The sequence below is a fragment of the Leguminivora glycinivorella genome, chromosome 18 (assembly GCF_023078275.1).
Source record: "Leguminivora glycinivorella isolate SPB_JAAS2020 chromosome 18, LegGlyc_1.1, whole genome shotgun sequence".
NCBI lineage: Eukaryota > Metazoa > Arthropoda > Insecta > Lepidoptera > Tortricidae > Leguminivora > Leguminivora glycinivorella.
Window position 1 is genome coordinate 7814598 of NC_062988.1, and position 12917 is coordinate 7827514.

The window sequence follows — 12917 nt, forward strand, 5'->3', positions numbered from 1 at the left end:
TGTATACCACTTCTCGGACAATTCAGTCACCTACCAGCAGACGCAGGATCTTCTATCGCCAGATTCGGAGAGGCCGACAGAGTCATCCTCCCAGCAACTGTTCCGCAATAGTAGATACTGTTCCTTTCGAGTAGCTGAACTTCACTCAAGATTTTGATCCAGCAAAGGAGCGACGACATACTAAGTACTTGCAACGCGAAAGTAACCTCTCCTTAGCGACTGCCAAAATGTCATGGAGATACTTCACGTTCAATTTCCTGAATATTATATGTTGCGCTTGAAACACATTTCTCCCACTGGATCATTGGCGACAGAAGTCTTGAAATTTCAAGCTACCGCTTTCGAGCAAACTCGACCGTTTACTTTTAACGCCTTTTCTAACTGACTGATAACTTGCAGGAAACTGGATTTACTGGAAGCCTATGAATCGCCAACTCAATGTGTGGCGTTTCGCTCTTTGTGTAAATGCGTTATTTTGCAACCTGCTTTTATGAAATCCATTTTGTTTTTAAAGTATGGTATGCTTTTATCGAAATGTCCGTATTGAAAGGATTCATAAAATTATTTTGTATGATACCACAAAACCTCTATATATATAGAAGTTACACTTCTAATTGTTTGAGTTTATAAGCTTAAAAGAAATTTTTTTCTTAAGTTTTATGACAAGTAACACAGAATATTTTAAGTTTCTAAGCTTAAATTTCGTCAATAATAATCGTAAATTTGTAAATAACCAACAAATGTTCGCCAATACAGCAGATAATAAAACTTATATTAAATTAAAGAAATTACAGCCAGATATTCGCCTTCACTAATACTAAAGTAATAAATTCTATTATTTTTTCCAATTGCGATATTCTCCCTAAGGCCCCACGTTGGGCGCCACTTATAATGTTCGGCACCACAGAGGGGTCCCTAGAAACATGTAACAGTGTCTTTCACCTATGCACATAGGTTGGGGTAAGTTCGGATAATAACTTTATTTCTATGTGGATAAGTTCGGACACCCGTTTTATTTATGCCTCAGCTAATTTAAAGAACTCGAGCAGGGTCATGGGATATCGTTCGCCTGGGAGCAAAGAATGAGGTAGGTATTTATATTGAAACTTGTTGACGAAAGTACTAAAGAACAAATTTAGGTTTTTAGAGCGCCCCTTTCCTCACTCTTTTAGCTAACGAATGATCGCAATTGAAAGAAACAACTATAACTAATTTAATTAATTTATTGTAAGAACAACCTTCACTAAGTTCTTATTTCCTATCACCATCGTACAGTCTAACGGAGGTGGAAATATTTAATTTAAGTTTTATTACAAGAAATATATATATTTATATCGCTCCACAAAATTATATTGGTCTTATTCCTGGATGGATATCCTTAATTAAAAATGCTATGTTATAAATGTAAAATATCCTAGGTATTAATCCGTTTCACAAACTTGGGCGGTTTCTCTCACGAGTAGTTTTTGGCAGCAAACTGCTAACTCCAGTTCAGGACATAATACCAGGATAGTAGCAGGATAGTATGGGGAACATATACCCGGATAAAAACACCCTGGTGGACAAACAAAATAACCAGGTGAGATAATTTTGGAAATCGGTAACTTGTTGTTTTAATTAATTCTATATTTTTAATCGCGGGGTTGCTTTTAGGGGTTTTTGGTGTAACAGAGATAAAACCACTTACCAGAAAGGCTCGGGTGTTTTCCTTATTTTCCTCTGGATGTCACCGTCACGTTCTCACGTGGCAGCGATGGGAAGATTGAAGGCTGGAAAGGTAATACAAAATAATAAGAAACGGTGTTCTGGACAAAGAACATGAAGGAATAACCTCCGAGCAACACTTGTTTTATTACCAAAACTCACCGAAATAAACTGGCTGTTTACTTTTCTTTGTAAGGCGGCTTACATTTTAGGTTAATCGAGTTTAACGGGCTCGGCTAAAAGAACAAAATATTAATTAATACGTGAAGACCACACGATAAAGAAAACAAAGCACTCTTTGAACACTAAAACATACCCCGGAATGAATAGATTGCCTGGGATATTAACTATCTCAAAATTTCACATGCTGTCAGCTACGATTCACTTCAGGCAATGACAATATTTCAATGGTGGCCCGAGACCTTAGCCACGTATCCAACCAAAGAAAAGGAAATATTAGATTGTGAAAACTTTCACCAAAAATTAAGACAAATAACAACATACCCCTCATTTTAAAATTCTAAGTATTTTTGTATGGAAAGAAGAAATTAACTTACATTAAACGAATCTTCAACCCCGTAATGCAAATAGTCACCTTTGCTAATGACCATATCATAGACAAATGAGAACACGACTAACGCCGCAGAAGAAAAAACAAAACCAAACTATTAGCTAAATTTTATTGCAAACCAATATCCTAGAATTACTTTACATGTTATAATGTTAATTTATCTTAATGAAAATGAAATCAGATTTTCTCCGACAAGAAAAAAAAACTTTCATTGAACGGGTATTTATGTGACTCAAATCTTCCCCAACCAGTTTATAAACGTCAAACTGTCAGAAGTGACAGAACACATCTAACCCACGCAGAGGTCTCCAAAACAAAGTGAATTTATTACGAAAAGTGAGTGAATACTAAACCAAATGAGATTAAAACTGTGTGGTGTAATACCAGGAAGTACAGCTTAAAATTGCAGGGCCATATGGCTACGAAATATGTGTAAAATAGCAAACTAGTGCATCAGTTCCGGCATCAGAATTTTACCGGTATGTTTTTATACTTTAAACTCCATTCTAGGGCTCAGTGTTGTGAATTTATACTGCATTACGTTTTCCATTTATCCATCCATCTACTTGCAGCTTAATACGTTAGAAACTATGGAGATGCGTAACCTCTGAAGTGTTACAATATAAGAAAGATCTAAGTATACAAAAGAATAATAACAAACAGAACAGGACAGAACACATTAAATTAATAAAAAGAAAAAAGGAAAGCGTCATACACCAGATCGCACACACAGCGTTCCATCGTTTGGTCGTACCATACTATGGCTGTTCATTAAGGCGGCCATTGCTAGTTGCAACTAGCGCCAGCGGTAGCTACACTAACTAAAGGCAGGTTCTGACACGACAATAACAAACGTAATTTTATGTGAAAGCTAAAAAATCAAAAAATCAAATGTATAAGTTTACAGGATGATAAAAAATACTGAATAACATCGACGGCATAATAATCATGCTGCAGAAGGAGCGAAAAACAAGTGGTAAACATATTAAATGAGTAATTAACTACAGACAGCTCGTGTCAAGTCTCAAGTTTTCTTGACTAAGTTGGTGCGCATCAAGTTATGTGATGCTCTTATTCTATCTAAGCTAAATTATGCTGATGTAGTGTTTGGCGAACGTTTACTAGCTAAAACAAAGAAAGCCCTGCAGCGAGTACAAAATGCATGTGCACGGTTTTGTTTTCCTGTCCCACGACGAGCACATGTTTCGCCGTTCTTAAACCAGCACAATCTCCTTAACATGAACTCACGTAGACATCTGCACTTTGCGACTTTGCTTTTTGGAGTCTTAAATAATAAAGAACCCTCATACCTATATCAAAACTTAACTTCTCCCTTCGCGCCATAAGACACGCCACACGACTCACAGTCCCTCCACACCGCACAATTGCCTTCCGTGGCAGCTTCCGTTTCGCTGCCACAAAGTGTTGGAATGATTTGCCACCACCAGTACGTAATTCTAAAACTGTGTCTACATTCAAAATTCATCTTCGCTAATTCATACTGGCTAAGCAGAAAAGCAACACTTAGGCAACCGTGCAAACTCACACACATTTACATGTACATACATTACACACAAACATTCTAAGACTTTTATGTTATTTAGTTTCTTAGTGTCGTCTAAATTGTACATAGTCCATTTACTTAGTGCCACCTAGTCCATCTTCTAGGCCTTACAGAAAACCAGCGTTGCGGAGTGTGCCATATGGCGCATACCGTGACACCTAGCTGAGTAAGGACCATTTAGCGCAACTTATAATTTTTTGGTTTGTTTGGTTTTAGTTTTAGATAGTTATTGATATGTATTTTGTGCTAATAAATGCTTTTTCTTTCTTTCTTTCTATATAATAGGGGACACTGGCACTGTCGGCACGGCTGGTTGACACCACAGGGGACCCCAGGGCTGGCGCGTACCTCTATCAACACATCTCACTGGAGATACAAAGAGGAAACGCCGGCAGCGTCATCAGGGTTCATGCCGCAGGCCGACCTATTGGAAGGGGTTTTCTCGTTATAACTGGGGTATTTTGGTAGGTAAGTTTTAGTTTGTTATTTAGTTTTATTTATAGGTTTAATTTTAGTTTTCATGTTATTGTTTTAGTTCTTACTAGTTTATATGATTTTGTGTTAAATAAATAAAGTTATTATTAAAAAAAAAAACTTTTAAATGCAGTGACTGTGATTAACTTTGACCAACGTGAAACTTGAACCCACATCCTTGTATTGCCAGTCCGTTGGGTTACCAATTCCGTCAGATTATCATCCGTCAATGACTGCGATTTGACCATTGCAATTGTCACGTGTGACCATGTCACTAGCGACATCTACATTTCTGATGTGTCTTACATATCAATAAATCAAAACGTATCAAAATTAAAATATTGCTTAGACCCTGTACCTGTTGTAGTCGCCACGTCTGTAAAGCAACTTTTTTTTTTTTTTCGAATGGCTAAATCCCTAGATGTTATGTCACAGATATCTGTGACTGGAAATTAAAAATAAGGACTTTGCCGGCCTAGAACTGCAAGATTTGAATGAAATTCAATTAAGAACCTCTTGTCCTAGCCGCTCCTGAAACGCCATACTTCGCGGCTAGTTAAGGAACAAACCTGAAAGTGGGGAAGGGCAAACATAAAACAAATATAATTATTACAATAAAATATTTTATTTAGTACTGAAATTTTATAGTAAAACTATTGTTTAAATTAAGCAGAGTTGTATCCAGCAATGCCCGGCAGAAAACGAGTGGGAACTTGTCTCCGCAAGTGCCGCTGAAGTCGTCCAAGTCTATGGCCCAGTACATGATGCCTGCCAGACCAGTGTTTTTGGCGTATTGTGCCTGCAAAACAAACGAATAAATGTATTATTCTGAAACATACAGATTGTCCAATGTCAAATTAGCTTGTAATTATAGTAAAACGAAATATTTATGCATCAAATTGATTTAAAAAAGTGTGGAATTTAAGGACTGGTACTCTGCTGAACTAATAAGGGTAACAACATACAACTGAAATACCAATATTTAAATTACAGTTGATTATGAGAAGTGTGGAGTGGATGTAGATGTGGTGACAAAGATTGAGATGGGTATGTTAAGGTGGTTTGGGCATGTAGAGAGGATGGATGAGACGTTAACAAAGAAAGTATATGAAGAAGGAGTGGAAGGGTCAGTTGGTAGTGGAAGACCTAGGCGAACTTTTCTTGATCAAATCGGGGAAATATTGCAAAAAGGCCAGGTCAAGTACTCGAAACCGACGAGCGTGTATGAGAAACGTTATGAAAGTGTGTGAAGCGAAAGTGGTTTGTCAGGATCGTAGTAAATGGAAATCCGTGATCTCTGCCTACCCCTCTGGGAAACAGGCGTGATTGTATGTATGTATGTATGTATGTATGTATGAGATCAAATTGTGTAAAGATATTTCAGGGAGTAAATTAAGGACTTCGTTTGTATGAAAACTTTTTGGGATGATAAATCTCTTCTTAAATTAAAAAGTCGATGCACTTACCTTAGCCTTGATAGTGTTGGGGTTGTCGTAGCCGACCCAGAAGAGGTCCTTGTTAGCATACACGTAGTTGCCCTCCACCTCAGTGATGCTCCATGCAGAAGGATTATCCTTTTGGTCTTCGCAGATCTAGAAGAATTAACAAATAGTCATTAGTCAATTATGGTGAGTTTTTATATCATCAGAGATTCTAATAATTGTCTGGTTTCATCCCAAAGCTATTCATAGAAATCAAAGGAATCAATAAAATTGAAAATGGATAAAGTACACACATATTTGCAAATGTAACGGATGCAATTTTGGAAATTAGAACATTTTTCATCAGTAGTAACTTTTTCCCGCTTTATCGCTTGTATTACGCCCCTAAGCTAGTTGTCCTGGTTTTGTATGGCTTAGAGACGTGGTGCCTTTACAAATTCGATATAAAAAAGCTGGATACCTATCATCTGAGATGTCACCAAACGCCTGCAACACAAATAGAGACCAAAGCCCTCCTACGTTTATACTTACAATACGTCTGGCCAACTCTATTGTAACGCCTGCAAAAGAGTATTTAAGGCCAAGTTTGGCCTGGCCAGCCACAAAAGAGCCCATAACAGACAAAATAATTCATAATCTGCTGAGGTCGCCGTCATCGAAACCGATGAGGAGGGACTATATAAGTATATATTAGTAATCTTGGTACTCACCTCCAAGTAGCTGTAAGTTCCAGATTCACCGACATAAGGGCCACCTACTCCTGCTCCAGTGACGGGTGCTCCTGTGGAAGTGTTGTCCAGACTGGTCAGGGTGAAGGTCTTTCCGTACGCTCCGAGACCCAGCACCAACTTGGATGGAGAGGCGCCGTTGTTGATCCAGGTGTGGACGGAGTTGTTCTAAGACAAATCATAAACATATTTTAGTCATGGGACAAAATGTTGCTGAATGGGACGTACGAAACACCATGATGCTTTCTATCCTAAATGGTGAGAAAATGTCGATGGCAGGGTCGCTTAAAGAATTAATTAAGAAGGGATGCAGCTTTGGTCTAGCATCATTAAAATACTGTGTAATAAAGTAAGCAATATTAAAATGAACTATAACCACAAAATTAAAATTTTGAAAAAACCCCCGACCGCGACCTAGTGGACCGATTTTCATAAAACATGGCTAAGAACACTCCCGACTAACACAGCTTTCAAATAAAAAAATCTAAATCGAAATCGGTTCATCCGTTCGGGAGCTACGATGCCACAGACAGACACACACACAGACAAACAGACAGACAGACAGACAGACAGACAGACAGACAGACGGACAGACAGACAGACACGTCAAACTTATAACACCCCGTCGTTTTTCGTCGGGGGTTAATAAAACCAGCTAGGACCGGCGGGATGTCTTCAAAATAGATATCATCCGATGATGACCACGGCCGAGTTCTACCAAGATTGAAACGACTAAGAAGAAGTATAATGAAATATACCTAACCGTCACCAAATATCTAGAAGAAACAAACTCTAAAGTGTGTAAGTAAAGCAAAATATGCAAATTAGGTTGTCGCTTCACTTACAACATTCAAATTTAAGGTAGCAGCGTCAGTTTTCTGTGCGTATAGAGGTGCGTTCACTCCGGTCGTCGTTTAGGGGCGTTCAATAAGTAATGATAATGAGTATTAAAACATAAGAATGTAAGTATCCTTATATTTTTATAATTAAAAGTAACTCTTTTGTGATTTATTTACATATTTAATTTTTTCAATTATTATTTTTTTTTGCCCCCTTTAAAAATTAAAATCTTAACGATAGTCTAAATACCATGTCAGTAAGCACTTCACTTCACTATACTTCAGAGTAGCGATTATATTACAATTTTATTTAAAGGTCGGGTATAAAATATTAATGATCCTTATATTGCCTTCAATATTAGGTATGTCACTTGTAGCTTTAAATACACTAACTTGAGCAGCACCCTCGGCAATTTGAGGATTTGGCCCTGTCGACTGTCATTTTGAAGGCCAAAACATTATTATTTGTTTGTTTAAAATGTTCTTATTGTAACTAATCATTTTTTTAATTTTAAAATGATTGTATGTTCTTGTTTAATACTAACGTAATTTTGTTTCCAATCTATATTCTCAATTTTCGTGATAATCTGTAAAAATCGTGAACATGACCCAAAACAGCACCTTTTTTTTTTTGGATACCATACCGTTTGAAAATGTATCTATACGAACTTTTTTATTGCTGTTACTAACAAAGGATAAACCCAGCTTTAATTTAAAGTATGATTATTTTTGATATTCATGTCAGAAATGAACTCACGACATGTCAAATATTCATGAAAACATGCTCTTATTTTACTGAAAATGTTCATCCCCACCTTGTGTCAATTATTTACATATCAAAGAAAAACAAATGAAAGTAGTAAAAATTTGAATTATGCAATTTCACTTTAATGAGTACTGTTCTACATGGACAAGTTAAGAAAAATTAAATCAAGATACAGGAACATATCCATTCTCATTACTTTTTGAACGTCCCTCGTAAAATATGGCTTATGTTGGTACGTACTTTGTCAGTGGCTGCTCCTTCTCTCTGTGAAGGTACTCCCAGTCCAAATCCAAACCATCGAAGCCATTGGTGTCAACGTAGTTGTACAAGTTCTTGACAAAAAGTGCCCTCTTAGTTTTGTCGTTGACAACCTGCAGACATACAAAAAACATACAGTCAAGCCTATTTTCTGGAGAAGGGTTTCCACTTGCTATGAGGTACGGACGCTAAGAATGCAATCTTTGTGAGGTGCCGTAAAAAGTATAGAAATTATGATTTTTCAAATACAAGTTTTCTTACCGCCGAAAAGTTTGTTGAAGCTTCATTCCAGCCACCAATAGCAGCCAAGATTTTCAATTCGGGATTCTTCTTCTTTAGCGCAATGAGGTCAGACACGGAATCTGCAAAACGTTTTTGTTACAGAATAATTCACATAAGTAATTTGTATACATATGTTTCTGTATATTCAGGCTGAAGGGGAAAATTTATAAATCAGTTATCCGACCTGTCGTCCTGTATGGTAGTGAGTGCTGGGCCACCAAGACGAATGATGAGAGAAGACTGCATGTGAATGAAATGAGAATGTTGCGATGGATGTGTGGTGTGACAAGACTGGATAGGATTCGGAATGAGTATATAAGAGGAAGCCTGAAAGTAGCGCCAGTGACAGAGAAATTGAGAGGAAGTAGATTAGCATGGTATGGGCATGTAATGCGGAGGGATGAAAGCAATGTTATAAAACGAGTGGTAAATATGAAAGTGGATGGATACAATGGTGGTGGAAGGCCTAAGAAAAGATGGATGGAATGTGTGAACAACGATATGAGAGTGAAAGGTATTAGTATGGAAATGACGGCTGATAGAGAGAAATGGAGGAAGATGATCTGCTGCGCCGACCCCAAATAATGGGAAAAGGGCAAGGGAATGATGATGTTTCTGTATATTATTATTAGATAGTAAAAAAATGGACAAAAGGTAATATAAAACATAACATGTGATTAGTGCAAAGGCATACTTGTCAAAGTGGTCAGAGATCTCTTTCAGTTAACCTTCTCGCATTTGTTTTTATGATCGTCAATTAATTCCAGAAAGTTGAATTTAAATGTTAATATTTTTTTTTCTTGATATTTTATTTGTGATTTCAAACGATTAATTCATTTTTAAGTTATTGTTCAGTAAGCATGCGATCCATAATTATTAAGAATTTTACTTAAAAGACAGTCAAAATTTTGCGTATATGTTTTCGACTAATTCGACTGTACATACAATATCAATAATTCAAAGTATAAGTATAGGAATAAATATAATTTCACTTACTTCCTTTCCCTTCAACAGTGCTTTCTTCAGGAGCAACAATGCCTCCGGAGGTTCCGTCAAGCGTGAGGAAGGAATAGACGATGTGCGTGCAGAGATGAGTGGGCAGGTCGCTCACGCCGAAACGGCCTTTTCCGGACCTCCCGTTAGCCCATGTTCCGTAGTAGCAGGTCACTACGCCGCTTGCTGCAAATATTTACTTCATTTAGATTATTTTTTTTGTGACCCTTGAACCTTATCGCAAGAGTGTCAAAATAGTTTAAAGGTTTCAGGTCACCGGAATATTTGAAAATTTCAATAGGAACTATAACGACTTACACTTACAGCTTGCTTTCACGGATGCAGCGAAGCTACCGCCGACGCACAGCAGAGCGCAAACTAGTAAGAGCTTCATTGTATTGGGTTAATAGAGCAAATGCTACCAATTTGGATATCCAAATGCTTTTTATAATAACTTATATCTTATCTCTACCGAAATCGAGATATCAATTGTGGTTCAGTTGAAAATATACAGCTTTATATACTACTGTAAACTATTGTTTTTCGTGTTTGGACATGTGTTATCTTTATCGATAATTAAGTATTAAAAAGCAAATAACTGAGTATAATAAGACTATATGAATATGAAGTGTGATATTTATTTTACTCCTAATTTAAATGTATTGTCTCTCTTATAATTGTATTATATGTGGAATCTGTTTAAACTTCTAGAATTATGGACGGTATGTACACCTGTATATACTTACTAGCTTTTACCCGCGGCTTCGCCCGCGTAATAAAAGTATTCTTATTGAAACGTTTACAAAAAATAAGATTTTCATTTGGATCCGTAGGTTTCTTTGTAGGTACATCTGTCCGCTATTATTTCGATTAAGGTAAAGCGGGGCAATTCTCGACTGGAGGGCCATTGTAACTGATCTATTTGCTGTACGGTCCGGTTTTGGCTGACTGTACCTTACACATATTACTATTGTTTTTAAAGAAATTCTTGCAATGATTGTAGAATTGTTACACAGCGACCACAGCGTAGGTAGTAGGTACGAATATGTATGTATTTTACCTATATAAATATTTATACTGGGGAATCTTCATACAACCAGTGTCTCGACGCTATGGTCGGTAGAGTAAAAAGTACTTCCTTGCATTATCGCTTACAATTTTTTCCATTTTGCTTATACTTATTGCAAACGTAAACATATAAAAGGCAAGCAAACAACGATCTTCTTACAGCACATTGAATGTAATAGTTATTACGGATGCAGGATACTCGCCGATGCCTACTCACTAATACCTTCCCACTGCATTTTACACTGCCTAGATATCGATTGCCGACCGATTATTCCGACCCCAATCCCTATTCTTATCACCGTCCCTATCTCTATCTTTGTCCCCGTCCCCGTCCCCGTCCCGTCCCTGTCCCTCCCCTATCCCTATCCCTATCCCTATATCCCCCTACCCCTACCCCTACCCCTATCCCGATCCTGATCCAAATCCTATCCAAATCCCTATCCCTATCCCTATCCCTATCCCTATCCCTATCCCTATCCCTATCCCTATCCCTATCCTATCCTATCCCTATCCCCTATCCCTATCCCTATCCCCTATCCCTATCCTATCCCTATCCCTATCCTATCCTATCCCTATCCCTATCCTATCCTATCCCTATCCCTATCCCTATCCCTATCCTATCCCTATCCCTATCCCTATCCTATCCTATCCCTATCCCTATCCCTATCCCTATCCTATCCTATCCCTATCCCTATCCTATCCCTATCCCTATCCCTATCCTATCCCTATCCCTATCCCTATCCTATCCCTATCCCTATCCTATCCCTATCCCTATCCTATCCCTATCCCTATCCCTATCCTATCCTATCCCTATCCTATCCTATCCTATCCCTATCCTATCCCTATCCCTATCCCTATCCCTATCCTATCCCTATCCTCTCCCTATCCCTATCCCTATCCCTATACCTATCCTATCCCTATCCCTATCCCTATCCTATCCCTATCCTATCCTATCCCTATCCCTCTCCCTATCCTATCCCTATCCTATCCCTATCCCTATCCCTATCCTATCCCTATCCCTATCCCTATCCCTATCCCTATCCCTATCCCTATCCTATCCCTATCCCTATCCCTATCCTATCCCTATCCCTATCCCTATCCCTATCCTTATCCCTATCCCGATCCCCACCCCTACCCCTACCCCTGCCCTACCCCACCCCTACCCCTACCCCTATCCCTATCCCTATCCATATCCCTATCCCTATCCCTATCCCTATCCTATCCCTATCCCAATCCCAATTCCTATCCCTATCCCAATCCCAATTCCAATCCCTATCCCTGTCCCTATCCCTATCCCTAACCCTATCCCGTTCCCGTCCCTGTCCCTGACCCTGACCCTGTCCCTGTCCCTGTCCCTGTCCCTGTCCCTGTCCCTGTCCTTGCCCCTGTCAAATTATCATGCTAGGAGGTGAACTTTGAAAAATCCTTTCTTAGTGCTCCTCTAAGGAACTTCCGTGTCAATTTGAAATCTCTTGAACCAGAAGTAAAGATAAAAACTAAAGCTATACTTATGGCTATTTTGGATATTTTAACCCCATTGCACAACAACAGGGGAGAAAATTTGTTTTCCACCTCATTAGATTTTAAAATCGTTGTATTTATCGTGATCAGCGACCCGATAAACCATAAAAACGATACCCATGTTGTGTTTTTGATTTTACCCCTTTTGCACCCCTTTAGGGGTCAAATTTTCAAAAAACCTGAAACATATATTTAGTCATATGTCTTTAGGAATCTTCCTGTGAAGTTTCGAATAAAATAGTCAAACTAATCTTGTTTCCCCATACAAACTTTGAACCCCCATTTCACCCTTTTAAGAGGAGAATTTTGAAAAATCCTTTCTTAGTGCTCCTCTACGCCATATAAGGAACCTATGTGCCAAATTTGAAATCTCTAGGACCAGCGGTTTCGGCTGTGTGTTGATATGTCAATCAGTCAGTCAATATCTTCTTTTATATATTTTTTCTACTCCCGTGTTGTTATTCGTCATTTACCGTGTCGTGCATAGATCGTTAAAACCCTACATAAAAGATGCCCGCCCCCGGCCGGCGCCCGGCGCACCCACGCATACGATATAGCTCTTACAGCATAGTTAGGTAGCCTTTAAGGGATATAGCGGGCCGCGGGGCGCCGGCCGGGGGCGGGCGGCGGCGCGGGGGAGTGCGAGCGACAGGGTGAGTGCAGAAACATTGCAGAGGACAAGTCAAAATACTTATAGGAAACAGTGC

At 38.6% G+C, this 12917-nt stretch overlaps 1 protein-coding gene across 1 annotated transcript; it reads right to left on the reverse strand.

The window, feature by feature from the left end:
* Positions 1-4941: 4941 nt before the first annotated feature.
* Positions 4942-10106, reverse strand: LOC125236114 (acidic mammalian chitinase-like). Its single transcript, XM_048142810.1, has 8 exons — positions 9946-10106; positions 9625-9807; positions 8608-8708; positions 8329-8459; positions 7247-7259; positions 6466-6651; positions 5780-5905; positions 4942-5112 (listed from the first exon to the last, which is right to left on the reverse strand). The coding sequence occupies exons 1-8, from the start codon at positions 10013-10015 to the stop codon at positions 4942-4944; spliced, it is 981 nt and encodes a 326-aa protein (XP_047998767.1). The 5' UTR covers positions 10016-10106.
* Between the last annotated feature and the right edge of the window lie 2811 nt (positions 10107-12917).

Excerpts from the sequence above, each read along its gene's own strand:
- LOC125236114 (XM_048142810.1), bottom strand. The coding sequence starts at position 10,015 with ATGAAGCTCTTACTAGTTTGCGCTCTGCTGTGCGTCGGCGGTAGCTTC. Across the intron at positions 9,808-9,945 it reads TGCATCCGTGAAAGCAAGCT|CAAGCGGCGTAGTGACCTGC; the intron begins GTAAGTGTAAGT and ends AAATATTTGCAG. Across the intron at positions 8,709-9,624 it reads CACTGTTGAAGGGAAAGGAA|ATTCCGTGTCTGACCTCATT; the intron begins GTAAGTGAAATT and ends AACGTTTTGCAG.